We start from the raw sequence: 15,303 nt of genomic DNA, 5'->3' as shown, positions 1-15,303 counted from the left end.
TTGGAGCCTTTGTTGTCTCCGTTTTTCTAGAAAATAGCGATTTTATAATTAATTATTCCACCGATTTCGAGAGTATTATGAAGTTTTACTAAATTAATCGATAAATAAATTATAACGATTCTCATATACCATGAAAGAGAGTTTAACATACATTAATAAAAATGTAGAATGTGGTTAGAAATTTTAAAACAACACTAAAGATTAAAGGTTTCAATATATAAAGCATTTACCAAAAACTCAATATTTTCGTAGGGGTTAACACATAGATTTTGAAAAAAATTCGATAAATATGATAATATTGTTTTAATGCATAGTTGCATCATGAACTAACATATGATGATGTTCAAAGAGGCTTGGAGCCTTTGTTGTCTCCGTTTTTCAAAAAAATAGTGATTTTATAGTTAACTATTTCACAGATTTTGGAAGTATTATGAAGTTTTACTAAATTAATTGATAAACAAATTATAACGATTCTCATATACCATTTAAGAGAGTATAACATACATTAATACAAATGTAGAATGTGGTTAGAAATTTTAAAACAACACTAAAAAAGTTAGGCTTCGATATATAAAGCATTTCCCAAAAATTTAATATTTTCGTATGGGTTAACACATAGATTTTGAGAAAATTTCAAAAAATATGACAATATTTTTTTTATGCATAATTGCATCCTGCACTAATATATAATTTTGAAAGAGGTTTGGAGTCTTTGTTGTCTCTGTTTTTCAAGAACGATTTTATAGTTAATTATTCCACTAATTTTTTGAGTATTATGAAGTTTTACTAAATTAATTGATAAAAGAATTATAAAGATTATCATATACCATGAAAGAGAGTTTAACATACATTAATACAAATTTAGAATATCTTTAGAAATTTTAGAACAACAATAAAAAGTATAAGCTTCAGTATATAGAGCATCTAACGAAAAATTCAATATTTTCTTAGGGGTACACATAGAGTTTGAGAAAAATTCAAAAAAATATAAAAATATTTCTTTAATGCATAGTTCCATCATGTACTAATATATGATGATGGTCAAAGAGGTTTGGAACTTTTGTTGTCTCCATTTCTCTAGAAAATAGCGATTTTATAATGGTTACTCCATTAATTTAGGGAGTATATGAAGTTTTACTAAATTAATTTATAAAAGAAATTGAACGATGTTCATGTACGATGAAAGAGAATTTAGCATACATTAATACAAATGTAGAATGTGGTTAGAAATTTTAAAACAACACTAAATATTATAGGTTTCAATATATAAAGCATTTACCAAAAACTCAATATTTTCGTAGGGGTTAACACATAGATTTTGAGAAAATTTCGAAAAATATGACAATGTTATTTTAATGCATAGTTGCATCCTGCACGAACATATAATGATGTTCAAAGAGGTTTGGAGCCTTTGTTGTCTCTGTTTTTCAAGAAAATAGCTATTTTATAGTGGTTATTCCACCGATTTTGGGAGTATTATGAAGTTTTACTAAATTAATTTATAAAAAAATTATCTATTCTCGTATACCTTAAAAGAGAGTTAAGATACATTAATACAAATGTAGAATGTGGTTAGAAATTTTAAAACAACACTAAAAATTTTAGGCTTCAGTAAATAGTGCGTTTAACGTAAATATCAATATTTCGTATGGGGTTGTACATATATTTTTGAAAAAATTATTTTTGATAAATTATGAAAAATTATTTTTGAAAAATTATGAAGTTTTTCAAGAAAATATCGATTTTGTAGTGGTTATTCCACCGATATTGGGAGTATTACGAAGTTTTACTAAATTAATTGATAAAAAAATTATACTTATTTTCATATACCATGAAAGAGGGTTTAAAATACATTAATACAAATGTAGAATGTGGTTATAAATTTTAAAACAATACTAAAAAAATTAAACTTCAGTATATAGAGTATTTAACGTAAAACTCAACATTTCGTATGGATTTATACATATATTTTGAAAAAAATCAAAAATATAACAATATTATTTTAATACATTGTTCCATCACTAAAAACATAAAGTGAAAATCTTTTTGGACTAAAAGCATCACTCAACGCTCCATATCAAGTTATCAACTCTTGTCTCCCACTATCCACTCCATCACTAACCCATGGATATATCTACCCAAAAACAGTTGTTGATTGTTTTCAAAGACCAAAAAAAAACATATGGAAAACAAATATATCATTTAGAAACTTTAGATGAAACTTAGTGTTTGTTCAATTTCTCTAGACACTTAGGTAATCATATTCAAACAGTAGCTTCGAATATCACTTTTTCACCACATGCGTGTGAGACATTAGTGTCTGCAGAAACGTAATATAGGGATCCGCTTTAGACGGAATAAAGTTTTCTTTGACTCTTGCGTGTAGTGACAAAGTGAAGAAGACAGAGCAAAGACGCCAACCTAGAAAATTTTCCTTTTCTAATGTGAACTCAAGTAATGCTTCGTAAGTCTTATCAACTCTTTCCATAATTTCTCTCTTGACTACTGAAGAAATACACTAAGACGTGCTTGTGAATCCTTAAAACCACAGACCAATAATTTTTCTATTTAATCTATGAAGCAATGTATCTTTCAATATAGATATGTCAATATGAAAAAGGGATGTAACAAAAATAATAAGTGTGAAGAAGCTCTTGTGAGTTTCATGTTCATTTGAGCCTTATAACAGTGCTTTTCCGACCTGAAATAAGATGAAGCAATGCACAAATAGATTTAATATTATGAAGGGTGATCAAATTCGCTAATAAACTACAAGAAGAATGACTTCAACTGGTTTTAGCCGTTTTTATTAAGCTTACTGAGAAATTGACTAAAGTAAGATAAAATTTTGCAAACCAGATGTGAAAATACGATAACAGTAGAAAAAAAACCAGCCGATTTCACAAATACCAGTTATAATATTATCGAATAACAGAGATGGAGAGAAACCATTGTTTTTCATGTGTCCATTAGTGTTTCAATGAATGAATCAGTCTGCTTGAATTCTCAAAAATCTTAAATCAGCATACAGCAAACCCTCACTGTTGAGGAATGCGTAAATGCAAATACTACAGTTAATTCGATGAATAAATGTCAAAAGCGTCACAATCAAGAAGATGGAACTAGAACTAGAAGGACTAGAGTCATAGCTAGAAAATTGAGAAGCAAAAAAAACCCTTTTAGAGTATTGCAATCGAGATTTGCAATAGTTAAAAACTCAGCTTTACAATGGGACAAAGAAAAAATAGGAAGGATTATGAGATGTTGTGTTATATTGCACAATATGATAGTCGAGAACGAAAGAGACGGATACAATCAAATTGATACATCAGAGTTCGAGTTGGGAGAGTCAAGCAGAAGTTCCCAGGTGCGAAGAAGAGAAAGTTTGAATGTCCATAATATGCTTGGCATTCGCACTGAAGTTCGAAATTCAGATAAACATGATCGTTTGAAAGCTGATCTCATCGAAAATATCTGGCAAATGTTTGGTAATGTAGATGATTGATCGTTGTATGTTCATGAATTTTCAATGTAATGAATAAATTTCTTTTATAAATATATTGGTTAATGTAATCAATTCTTAATGTATTGAATATTTTAAAACTTATTATATTTTATTCATTTATTTTCAATATAGTGAAAAGATTTTAAAAAAATATATATATAATATTATTTTATTTCCATGAACCCCTTCTGCAGGTTCACCAATGTAGGAACACAATCGATAGAGGTTCACAACTATTTATGGTCCCACCAAAAAAATAATAAAAAAACCTTATGAACCCCAAGAGGGGGTTCACCAATGCGGATGCCCTAAGTGTGAAGAAGCTCTTGTGAGTCTCATGTTTATTTGAGCCTTATAACAGTGCTTTTCCGACCTGAAATAAGATGAAGCAATGCACAAATAGATTTAATATTATGAAGGGTGATCAAATTCGCTAATAAACTACAAGAAGAATGACTTCAACTGGTTTTAGCCGTTTTTATTAAGCTTACTGAGAAATTGACTAAAGTAAGATAAAATTTTGCAAACCAGATGTGAAAATACGATAACAGTAGAAAAAAAACCAGCCGATTTCACAAATACCAGTTATAATATTATCGAATAACAGAGATGGAGAGAAACCATTGTTTTTCATGTGTCCATTAGTGTTTCAATGAATGAATCAGTCTGCTTGAATTCTCAAAAATCTTAAATCAGCATACAGCAAACCCTCACTGTTGAGGAATGCGTAAATGCAAATACTACAGTCAATTCGATGAATAAATGTCAAAATCGTCACAATCAAGAAGATGGAACTAGAACTAGAAGGACTAGAGTACTCCTTAGTAAAAAATCAAGAACTAATCATAGCTAGAAAATTGAGAAGACAAAAAAAAGCAAGCTGGGTTCTGAAAACATGTGGTAAAATTGATTCATATACGTTCGCATAGTTCCTCATGTGTGTTTCTAATACGTACACGTACAAAGTCAAGAAGATAACCAAGTACATTGATCCATAACCTCGACTACCTAATTTCATCATTTCGTTGGTATTATATCCAAACAACCGAACATAATAGGATCTGATTCAAAGAAACATGACGAAGTTTCAGACTTACCAAATCAATCAGACTTAGAGTTGTTCCTAGCAGCTCTTGCATTGTCATACTCAAACTTCAACACATCAGGAATATGAGAAGTATCCTTAACACACAGCACCCTCCCCAACTTTCTCTCCTCAATCACCTCAAAATAACGATACAACACACTATTCACCACCCAGAACCAACTCCCCCCAACAACCGCCCCCAACGCAGCCCCCGCGAAAACCTGCGCCACCGTGTGGTACCCCAAGTAAACCCTAGAATACATAGTCACAACAGCAAGACACCAATGCACCAGATTCAGAACCCACCTGCTCCTCAACCCGAACCAGAACCCGATCCCTTTGCACCCCATCAAAGAAAAGTACGTCGCGAAGAAGAACACGAACTGCGAGTGGCTCGAAGGCCACCCGTGCGAGTCGCAGGCCTCGAGCAAGGTGCACGTCTCGGGGCGAGCCTGCTCGACTGTGGTTTTGATGAATTCGTTGATGAGCTGGGAGATCACGAGGCCGAGGCCGAAGAAGATCCCTTGGAGCTCGCGGCGGAAGAGGAAATGGGAGACGAATCCGCCGAGGCTGATGAAGACCGGGACGAGGGAGATCCAGGCGAGGAAGTGCCCGAGCTGATCGCCGCGACGGTAGCGGACGTGTGTGAGAGTTACGGCCTTGAGCTGTTGTGGTAGGTCCTCCATTTAGGTGGTGTGATCGATCGAGCGAGGGGTGTGGGATAGATCCAAAGGAATCGTGTTAGGACAAACAAACTAATATTTTGAAATATTTGTCTGAAACAAAGTCGTTGGACTCAATAGTACTTTCTTAAAATTATAGTTACATTTCGTAATTATCAAACATACTAGGGACTTAAAGAAAAATACGAGTCGGCAAAAGCTCCGTGTTTCTTTTTTNTTTGCCGGAAAAAAAACTTCGTAAAACCTTTCTCGTGCTTCGGAATCAAGTATCTTCGATGCGATTCTGAATCAAACCTACTGGAAAAAACGAACTAAGCTCCGGCGTCTCTAATGGCAGATGATGGCTCCGCGTCTAATCGAAGAGACCCAATTAAGTCCTCAGGTGATTATTTTCATTCTCCCTCCGTCTTCTGTTCCACCGTGAACCCTTAGTGTATAATTTGGCAGATGATAGCTTTTCTAAGGGTATTACTTGATTCCCGAGAATTATTAATGTGTGACGTGGATTTTGATTGTATTATCTGGATATGACGGGTGTGTAGTTGGGAATGTTGCGGGACAAAGAAGGCGGCAACAAGCTGTTACGGTGGCCAAGGAAAGAAGAGAATCACTGGTTCGGGCGAAGCGGCTTTGTAGGGTTGGTACTAATGGCGGAGATGATGAGGATGCTCGTGTTGAGAATGAGATGATGATTGATGAAGAGCAGCCAGTTTTGGAGGCTCAAACAGTTAAAGCCGTGGAAGAGCTCAAGTCTGCTGTTCAATCTCAGTAAGTGGATCCTGTGAACTTGGTAGAACCATAACGCCTAGGGATTGATCAAGTTTGTCATTCTTTTCAGGGGAAAAGGTGCAATGCAGAAGAGGGTGACTGCTCTTAGAGAACTCAGGCGTTTACTGTCGAAATCAGAGTTCCCTCCTATTGATGCTGCGCTCACCGCGGGTGCAATACCTTTGCTTGTGCAGTGTCTTTCATTTGGCTCTCCTGATGAACAGGTTTCTAACATTAAGTTTGAGATTATTCCAAGTAACTAATATGGATTTTATTCAAGACAAATGAAGTAGATTTGTGATCTTTTATCTCACTTCTTCCTGATTACAGTTACTTGAGTCAGCTTGGTGCCTAACTAACATCGCTGCTGGAAAACCTGAAGAAACAAAAGCTCTGTTGCCTGCACTGCCGTTGCTCATTGCTCACCTTGGAGGTTTGTACTGGACAGCTCAGTCTGTTATTATTACTCTTTTCTTTTTGTTGGATTAGGTTTCTTAGGCTTTCCAAGTTAATATTCAGAAAAGAACTCTGCCCCGGTGGCTGAGCAGTGTGCTTGGGCGATTGGTAATGTTGCGGGTGAAGGAGAAGAGTTGAGGAATGTACTTTTGTCTCAAGGGGCTTTGCCACCTCTTGCACGTATGATTTTTCCCGACAAGGGTTCAACTGTAAGAACAGCTGCATGGGCATTGTCAAATCTCATTAAGGTGTGAGAAAAGTCGGGGGCCATTTTTTTTTATCACATTGGTTTATGATTACAAATCCATTGTTAGAGAGTAATGTCATTATGCATTGATATAGGGACCTGAATCAAAAGCAGCAGCGCAGCTTGTCAGAGTCGATGGGATAGTTGACGCAATTCTCCGACACTTGAAAAAAACGTGAGCAAAGTTTCATCTCTCTTATTGCAGCAAGTGCTTAGCTTGTTTTGATGTCTTGCCTCTTACTGATTACTGAGCTTCATGCGGGTCTTTAACATGTCATCAATATTCTATTGTTCAACTTTGGTGGATGATTTTATTAAAATGTTGTTGATTGTTGGATTCAGGGATGAAGAAATTGCCACAGAAATTGCTTGGATCGTTGTTTACCTTTCTGCCCTCTCAGATATAGCTACAAGCATGCTTTTGAAGGGGGGCATTCTTCAATTACTTGTCGAAAGATTAGCAACTTCAGACAGTCTACAGCTTCTCATCCCGGTAACTTTCCAACAGGCCTAATTGTTCCAAAAAAAACAAACAGGATTCTAGTTAGTATTTAGTTCACGTATTAGCATATGATTGATTAAAAACAGGATACTAATGCTTCTTTTATTCAAATGCTGCATTTTGGATTCTTTATAAACTTGAGTTTGAATTCAGGTTCTACGAAGTTTAGGCAACTTTGTCTCTGTTGATCCCAAAGCAATGTTAACCATCCTTATCGGTGGACAGAACACTGAAGGTTAGTATCTGTTAACTGAAGGTTAGCTTAATCATTTATATTGTTCAATATACTGAAATCCCGGATAAATTTTCAGAAAACGCCATTAATGTGCTTGGAAAGTGCTTAAGAAGCGAACACCGAGTCTTGAAGAAGGTCAGTATCTCATACCCATTTCGTTTTCCTCTGTTATCTGGAGATGTTCTTTTCTTCATCGCTAAGCTCAGTTTTTGTAGGAAGCTGCGTGGGTGTTATCTAATATAGCTGCGGGATCTATTGAACACAAGAGAGTGATACACTCATCTGAAGCAATGCCGTTGCTGCTACGGCTTCTCTCGACATCACCCTTTGATATAAAGAAAGAAGTTGCCTATGTCTTGGGAAACCTGTGTGTAGAATCTGCAGAAGGGGACGCAAGACCGAGGATAATTCAAGAGCACTTAGTCTCCATTGTCAGTGGCGGTTGCCTCCGGGGTTTTATTGACCTGGTCAGATCTCCTGATATAGAAGCTGCTAGGCTTGGTCTTCAGTTCATTGAGCTGGTAAGCAACTAACTAAAATGGTCTTAAAAGCTCAGTCATTTTGGATCCTGAACTATGTGGGTTTTGATTGGTTAGGTTTTAAGAGGAATGCCAAACGGAGAAGGTCCAAAGCTTGTGGAAGGAGAAGACGGGATAGATGCAATGGAGAGGTTCCAGTTCCACGAAAACGAAGAGCTGAGAGTCATGGCAAACAGTCTTGTGGATAAATACTTTGGTGAAGATTATGGAATCAATGAATGAAGTCGTCTCAGAGTTTAAATCATGTGGGATGATGGAATCAAAGGAAACCAGTCATCGTAGCTTTTGCTTGTAACGAAAGAAAGTGTGAAAGAGAGTTTTGACATTTATTTAGGGGTTGGTTCATGTTGTTGTTGTAACTTGTAATACAGTTCTGTCTCACAAGTTGAGGATTTTTGCATTAGTGTTACAAGCAGGAGGCCAGTGAATGCAATAGTAGATGTTGCTTCCTCGCATAATCATCCACTAATGACGTTTAACTTAATCTGGAAAAGGTCGTTTTAAAATATTAATTAAAATATAATTAAAAACTCTTTATTTAAATGGGTTCCTTGGCCGTCACTCAGCTACTTCCCCAGTCTCCACACTCGCTCGCTCTTTCATCTTCTCTCAAGTTCCTTCCGAGCAATCCTTCCTTCATCGTCGCGTAAGTTTCCGCTTCTATTAATCCTCTTCGAAGAGATCTAGATCTAGCTGATCGGGATGTAATCAATCGTGTATGGTTTCGTATTGCGAATCCAAAATCACTTGCGATGCTTTACTTAACGAACGTCGCTTAGAATATCACTAATCGAAATCTGATCGGGATGTGTAACCGTGCGTTTATGACAATCGTCGTTCCCAAATGCTATTGCAGGTTTAGATAATCGCTGAAAATGGAAGAGGAAGCAGGAAACGGAGGATCTCGGAAACGCATGAAGTCTTCTGTATGTTTCTCATCTTCCATTGATGATGATGATCTGTAGTAGTGGATTAGATTCTTCTTAAGTTTTGGCGCTGGAATTTTGATAGGATGAAGAGGAGAAAGGAGGTTCGAGAGATGGAATGAGCCTTGATGCAACTGAGAACGAAGAAACTGAGACGAAACTTGTTGCTTCTGATGAGATGGAACTTCACATTGCTCAAATCCTCGATAAGATTGAGAGCTTCACTCAGACTGTAAGCTCTGATGAATAACAAGAATTTGATAAGTTCGTCACTGTTGATTCTTCTCATTTCTTGTTGTTGTAGGTTTCTAATCTGCTTGACACAGGGAAGACAATGTTCAAGGAACTCAGTAACGAATTCGAGGAGCGCTTGATCATGTGAGATAACAGAAGACTCTATAATGTTTTATGTGTGTAACATGATTGAGATGTTTACACACTCACATGACATATATGAACAGGATACACAAGGAGTATGTTGAGAAATGGCAGGAGGAGATCAAGGAATTGCGTTTGCTTGATGCGTCAAACGAGGAGACTACTTCCCTCTTACACAACGCTCGCTTCCTGATTCAGAATCCTAACATTGAGCCTTGAGGTAAGGTAACCATCTAAACCCACAAAGGAAGTAGTACTATCACCCATATACTAAGAACATATTACGTATCGCCTTAGACCAACATATGTACATGTGGTTGGTTGGAAATTTAGATAATTGCAACGATTTAAAAGCTATACCATTTCCTGAAGGAACACATAGAACAATCTTGTCATAAACCTTCTCAAATAAAGCCAGAATCGTGTTGTTTTTTATTTTTTTATTTTTAATTTTTGTAAGATTTTGAGGTTAATATAAGATGACGACTCTCCCAAACGGATAACTTCACCAAGGTTGTGGAGCCACCTATTCATATGAACTACCTACTCATGTGAATAAAATAAATTGTTCAGCCGTTGAGATATATGACGATAAGCCTTATGTCGGGTCGTTACCAACTCTCTGGCTTATCTATTTACACGCTAACGGCCCTGGTTATGCTTGCATGACCCCCTAACTTACATATAATGCCAAATCGATTTTCGGTTCGATGTAAAAAAAATAGTCAGGGCCGTTACCCTCTTAATTGATTCGATGCATTAGCTACCAAACTTTTTTTTTGTCTAGCTGTTTAAAAGTAATAAGGTTTAAACATGTTGATATATAATTCACTTTCTAAAATGCAAAGAGCAGAAAAACAAAAATGGACCAACGGGGAAAAAGAGTTTCTAAGATCAAAAAAAAAAAAAAAGTTTCGTAAGAGAATTAATTCCTCTTTTTCCCGTAACAAAGATGTTAGAAACTATAATTATCATCAGGTTAAATGTCATCGAGAAATACCCTATGATAACACTAAAATTTTTTTTGTCACAAATATAGACTCTAAAGATCAAAATGACTAAAATATTTTATTAAAGAGGTAAATATACATTTATACCTTTAGGATTAACTAATCTAAATTTTAGGGTTTAAAATTAAGGGGTGGAAATTTGGGATTGAGGTTTAAAAGTTTATAAAATAAAAAATAAATATTAAAATTTTGAAAATAAAAATTTTAAAAATAGTTTCAGAAATTATTTTCGAATTAAAAAAAAAAATTGAAAAAAAAATTAAAAAAAATTTCAAAAAAACAAAATTTCAAAAAAGAAAAACTTTTTTAACATATAATCTAAAACTATAAAAAAATATTATTTTTATTTATTTTTTATTATTTTTATTTATTTTTTTATATATCTAGGGTATTAGTATCATTTTATCTATTAAATGAAACATTTTGATCATTTTTCTCTTTATAATCTATTTTTGTGATCAAAACTTGAAAATAGTCTATTTCGGAGAATTGCCGATGTCCTATCCGAGAAGCATATCTTATGCATATATACAACCACTACCAAATGATGGACGACAATAAATCATTTGATTAGTTGAAATTATTAAACCCCAACGTCTAGTTCTCACTTATTTATATATGAAAACAGCTTTCTATGAGATATTTAAAAATGCATTTTTAGGTTTTGTTAATAAACTTAATAAGAAGACTGGTACAAGCTGGCCACTGATAAAGAAACCTGTTAGGTTTATCTCTAAAAAGTCAATGATTTAGGTAGGTAATACTTAATTCTTTTTTTTTTGTAACACCGGTAATACTTAATTCATTAGACAAATTTAAATAACATTTCAATCATCCTAGTTCATCGTATGTCAATATGGTATTTTCGAGATATAATGAAATTATATAGTTGACCAAAAAATGAAAAATATTTATAAAAATTGCGAAATGGCTTTTGATGTGTATATGTTAAATATAAACAATTAAAACTTCCTATTCGTTGTGCTGTAAATATGTATTGTTGCATGAAATTTAGGTATTATGTGACAAATATTTCATTGGAAATTTACTTAGAAGTGTGGAGGATCTTACCGTGAAACAGGATATGGTGAACTAGAGGTGGGCACTTTACCCGATATCTGAAGTGCACCCGAACCCGATCCGAAAAACCCGAACCGAAATCCGAACCGAAGTAGCAGAATATCCGAACGGATATTAAATTACGAGAGATTGGATATCCGAACCCGAACGGGTAATATCCGAACCCGAATGGATATCCGAAAATAACCGAACATATGTATAATTAACCTTATATTTCTAGTTTACATCTCTTATTTTATATAAAATATTTATATTGATACTACACATATTTTAAACTCATATGATATACATACAATTACGGAGAAAACGATTTGTTACTCATTTAAAATGCATGTCAAATTTTTTATTTCAAAAATTAACAAAAAGTTACATCCAAAATTTAAAAACAATAACCAAATTAATATCTTTTTAGTTTCAAAATGTTATGTCCAAATCTATTAACCATTCAATCTATTAAAAATAAAAAATTAGTTTAAGTGAAAGTTATATTTTTAAATACAAGAAATTTGAGAAATTAAAATTTAATTTTGTTTTTCAAAATCTAAATATCCGAACCCGATCCGAAATAACCGAACCCGAACTAAAAATATCTGAACCCGACCCGAAGTACAGAAATACCCGAACGGGTTCTACACCTCTATACCGAAATACCCGAAAATCCGAAATACCCGACCCGAATCCGAACGGATACCCGAACGTCCACCCTATGGTGAACAAATGAACAATGTTCGAATAACTATCATGAGTTATCAAATCCCGAATCAAAGATACGTTATATAATGGTCTATTAGAGCATATTTAAAATGATTAAAAGGCTGTATCATAGTGGATATTTTTGTTCACATGTTTTGTCGGTTCTACTCTACTTGTTTAAGATAAACGATGACAGTTTATTTTTTTCGACCAAAAAAAAAAAGAAAAGTTATTATATAACAAGAAAACGGTGGTCGTTCGACAAAAAAAAAAGTTATATTCCGACGAAAAGATAGGAAGGTGTTAGTAATACTTTAACTTTTACCCCACAAAAGACGAATAAAAACTTTAAACCATTTTGCTTATTAGCCCTTTTTAGCTCAAGTAGAGGACCAATCGCACTGGGTGAAGCTATTAATAATATAAATCTCAGATGGGCACCGTAGCCAAATGACCCATATCTAGTCATCTAGATAAACTTTTAATTCATTACAAGCGTTCCTATCCGTTAAGTTTCATTAAATATCGTTTCAGTTTAAGGTAAATCAAAATTTATCACAGGTATGAAACGTAAAGAATCAAACCTGATTAGCTTTTTGATTCCAAAAACTAATCAAATTACCACAACAAGTTTACGTACTAAAAAAGCAAGAAGGTAAAAGAAAAGGCAAGTGGGGCCCAAAAGAGCGGCCCAATAAGTGGGTTCACGCAGAAACACACACCGTCACAAATACTCTACTCACAGCTTTGAATCCATCTGTCTTCTCTTCTCTCTCTCTCTTGGCAATAATGAGAATGTGAAGAGAAGATATCTTGGCACCTCAGCAAAGATCCAAACTCACCATATTCTCTACGCCTCTTCGTCTTCTTCTTCTCCGATAAGCGGTGGGTGGACTCTAGTGTAGCTCTTCTTCTTCAATCAGATCTGGTGTGACTGTCTATCGCTCTTTGTTCTTGATTGTTTAAGTTTCATTGAAGAATTTAGCTCATAGATTGCAGAGATCTGGCAATTATCACGATTCTTCGTGGCGTTTGGGTGAATGTTGAATTTGTTGACTTAAAAAAGTTAAGTTTTTATTCGAAAAATAATAATTTTAGTTTTATTTAATCTCTGTGAATGAAACAGTGAAGAGATGGGGAAAAAAGCAAAGTGGTTTTCTAGCGTTAAGAAAGCATTCAGCCCTGATTCTAAGGTATGAAAAAAGTTTGTGTTTTATATATATTCTCTCGTGTGTGTATTTTGACAATTTTTGATGTTTTGATGTTTTTCAGAAGTCTAAACGCAAATCTCCGGAGAGCTCTAATGGTGTGGTCTCTAACCCTCCTCCCCCTCCCCTGGCGGACCACCACGCCAGGCAATCTTCTCCTCCTCCTCTTGAGGTGAGAGTAGCTGAAGTGATTGTTGAACAGAACATCAACCTTTCCGCTCCTTCGACAGATGCTGTGAATGCTACGACGTCTGATATTCCTGTAGCTCCATCTTCATCTGCTGCTCCTCCTGAGGTGGTGGTTCGTCCTCGTGCTGCTGCACCTACTCGGTTTGCTGGAAAGTCTAACGAAGAAGCGGCTGCTATCTTGATTCAGACTGTATTTAGAGGCTATTTGGTATGTTTTTGCTTAATACAGTTCCACTCTTGAACTGCCTGGATCTGTCGGAGTATAACGTTGTCTTGTGTAAATACTACAGGCAAAAAGAGCAATCCGGGCAATGAGGGGTTTGGTCAGGCTCAGGTTATTGATGGAAGGATCTGTTGTTAAACGCCAAGCTGCAAACACTTTAAAATGTATGCAGACTCTCTCTCGTGTGCAGTCACAGATCCGAGCTAGGAGAATCAGAATGTCTGAAGAGAATCAGGCTCGCCAGAAACAACTCCTTCAGAAGCATGCCAAAGAGCTTGCTGGCTTGAAGGTGCTATCTACTTACTCGTCTCTTCTTTTCTATCTGAAAATGCGGAACTTTTATGCTAATAGATTTTATCTTTCTTTTTTTTTTTCATTTGCTGCTCTCAGAACGGTGACAACTGGGATGATAGCATTCAGTCAAAGGAAAAAGTTGAAGCTAAATTGCTGAGCAAGTACGAGGCAACTATGAGAAGGGAAAGGGCATTGGCTTATGCATACACTCATCAGGTAATCTCATCAATATAGCAATTAAAAAGTGAACACATAACATTAGAGTTTGAAACTGTCTTCGTTTAAATGATGTGCTGATGATTATATGTTGCAGCAAAACTGGAAGAACAATTCTAAATCAGGAAACCCAATGTTCATGGATCCTAGCAATCCGACATGGGGTTGGAGCTGGTTAGAGAGATGGATGGCTGGTCGACCATTAGACAACAGTTCCGAACAAAACAACGACAACGCTGCCTCAAAACCTATAACCCGCAACAACTCAACTCAACCAAACACACCATCATCCGCAAGAGGTGGCGGCGGCACTCCAAGAAACAAAAACAGTTTCTTCTCACCTCCAACTCCCTCAAGGCTAAACCAATCCTCCAGAAAATCCAACGACGACGACGCCAAGAGCACAATCTCGGTCCTATCCGAGAGGAACCGTAGACACAGCATCGCTGGCTCATCGGTGAGAGATGACGAGAGCCTCGCTGGCTCGCAGACTCTCCCGAGCTATATGGTTCCGACTAAATCAGCTAGAGCCAGGGTCAACAAGCCGCAGAGCCCATCGAGCGGTGGTGGTACCACTCAGGAGAACGATGGCTTTACGGCTAAGAAACGCCTCTCTTATCCGGCTTCGCCTGCGTTGCCTAAACCACGGCGGTTCTCAGCTCCTCCTAAGGTGGAGGGTGGCGGCGGTGTCGCCGTGACCAATGGAGGAGGAAGCTGAGGTAATTTATTTATTACTGTCTTTTTTTTATAAAGATATTTATGATTCCACTTTTTATGTATCTGTCGGAAATGGTTGTATGTTTGTTGTACGTTCACTTTCAGTTGGTAATTCATTTGTGCAGAGTGTAAACGCGTGTCATTTATTTTCTTATACTCCAATAAATTTCAATATTCGACTTAAGGTTACCTTTTCAATTCATGTTGTTTGTTTGTTTTGTTGAATTTTTGAGATTTATTTATATTGTATAAGCGTAATCTTAATTAATAGTAGTATACTTTTATATTAGTGTTAGTCGTAAATAATCAAATCCAAAATTTCATAAAAACATTTGTAGTTAAGGTAT

The 15,303-nt window shown here is 35.7% G+C and overlaps 4 protein-coding genes across 14 annotated transcripts; 3 read left to right on the top strand and 1 right to left on the bottom strand.

The window, feature by feature from the left end:
- Nucleotides 1–2,549: 2,549 nt before the first annotated feature.
- On the bottom strand, nt 2,550–5,332 carry LOC106323021 (lipid phosphate phosphatase gamma, chloroplastic-like). Of its 2 annotated transcripts, none has more exons than XM_013761185.1 (2): nt 4,603–5,332; nt 2,550–2,701 (listed from the first exon to the last, which is right to left on the bottom strand). In XM_013761185.1, the coding sequence occupies exon 1, from the start codon at nt 5,276–5,278 to the stop codon at nt 4,607–4,609; it is 672 nt and encodes a 223-aa protein (XP_013616639.1). In that variant the 5' UTR covers nt 5,279–5,332; the 3' UTR covers nt 2,550–2,701; nt 4,603–4,606. The 2 variants fall into 2 exon arrangements, with proteins under 2 accessions (XP_013616639.1, XP_013616638.1); XM_013761184.1 differs by lacking the exon at nt 2,550–2,701 and adding an exon at nt 3,657–3,878.
- A 176-nt stretch (nt 5,333–5,508) lies between these two features.
- On the top strand, nt 5,509–8,465 carry LOC106324695 (importin subunit alpha-9). The gene is made up of 11 exons (XM_013762656.1): nt 5,509–5,657; nt 5,818–6,043; nt 6,114–6,267; nt 6,374–6,476; nt 6,563–6,747; nt 6,842–6,921; nt 7,089–7,239; nt 7,402–7,483; nt 7,560–7,618; nt 7,699–8,004; nt 8,080–8,465. Exons 1-11 carry the CDS (start codon nt 5,606–5,608, stop codon nt 8,242–8,244), a joined length of 1,563 nt encoding a protein of 520 aa, XP_013618110.1. The 5' UTR covers nt 5,509–5,605; the 3' UTR covers nt 8,245–8,465.
- A 131-nt stretch (nt 8,466–8,596) lies between these two features.
- LOC106327644 lies at nt 8,597–12,758 on the top strand. Of its 3 annotated transcripts, none has more exons than XM_013765859.1 (6): nt 8,597–8,668; nt 8,879–8,948; nt 9,034–9,180; nt 9,253–9,326; nt 9,410–9,546; nt 12,671–12,758. In XM_013765859.1, exons 2-5 carry the CDS (start codon nt 8,898–8,900, stop codon nt 9,543–9,545), a joined length of 408 nt encoding a protein of 135 aa, XP_013621313.1. In that variant the 5' UTR covers nt 8,597–8,668; nt 8,879–8,897; the 3' UTR covers nt 9,546; nt 12,671–12,758. The 3 variants fall into 3 exon arrangements, with proteins under 3 accessions (XP_013621313.1, XP_013621316.1, XP_013621315.1); XM_013765862.1 differs by lacking the exon at nt 12,671–12,758 and adding an exon at nt 11,352–11,405; XM_013765861.1 differs by lacking the exon at nt 12,671–12,758 and having other exon boundaries at nt 9,410–9,761.
- A 137-nt stretch (nt 12,759–12,895) lies between these two features.
- Nucleotides 12,896–15,156, top strand: LOC106327643 (protein IQ-DOMAIN 1-like). Of its 8 annotated transcripts, none has more exons than XM_013765857.1 (6): nt 12,896–13,039; nt 13,236–13,302; nt 13,385–13,714; nt 13,797–14,018; nt 14,120–14,239; nt 14,337–15,156. In XM_013765857.1, exons 2-6 carry the CDS (start codon nt 13,243–13,245, stop codon nt 14,955–14,957), a joined length of 1,353 nt encoding a protein of 450 aa, XP_013621311.1. In that variant the 5' UTR covers nt 12,896–13,039; nt 13,236–13,242; the 3' UTR covers nt 14,958–15,156. The 8 variants fall into 8 exon arrangements, with proteins under 8 accessions (XP_013621311.1, XP_013621307.1, XP_013621309.1 ...); XM_013765853.1 differs by having other exon boundaries at nt 13,382–13,714; XM_013765855.1 differs by having other exon boundaries at nt 12,896–13,053; nt 13,233–13,302.
- The last annotated feature ends 147 nt before the right edge of the window (nt 15,157–15,303 follow it).

This window comes from Brassica oleracea, chromosome C2 (genome assembly GCF_000695525.1).
Source record: "Brassica oleracea var. oleracea cultivar TO1000 chromosome C2, BOL, whole genome shotgun sequence".
In the NCBI taxonomy this organism is placed as follows: domain Eukaryota; kingdom Viridiplantae; phylum Streptophyta; class Magnoliopsida; order Brassicales; family Brassicaceae; genus Brassica; species Brassica oleracea.
Note: the sequence above shows the minus strand (reverse complement) of the source record. Positions and strands in the feature narration are given on the sequence as shown.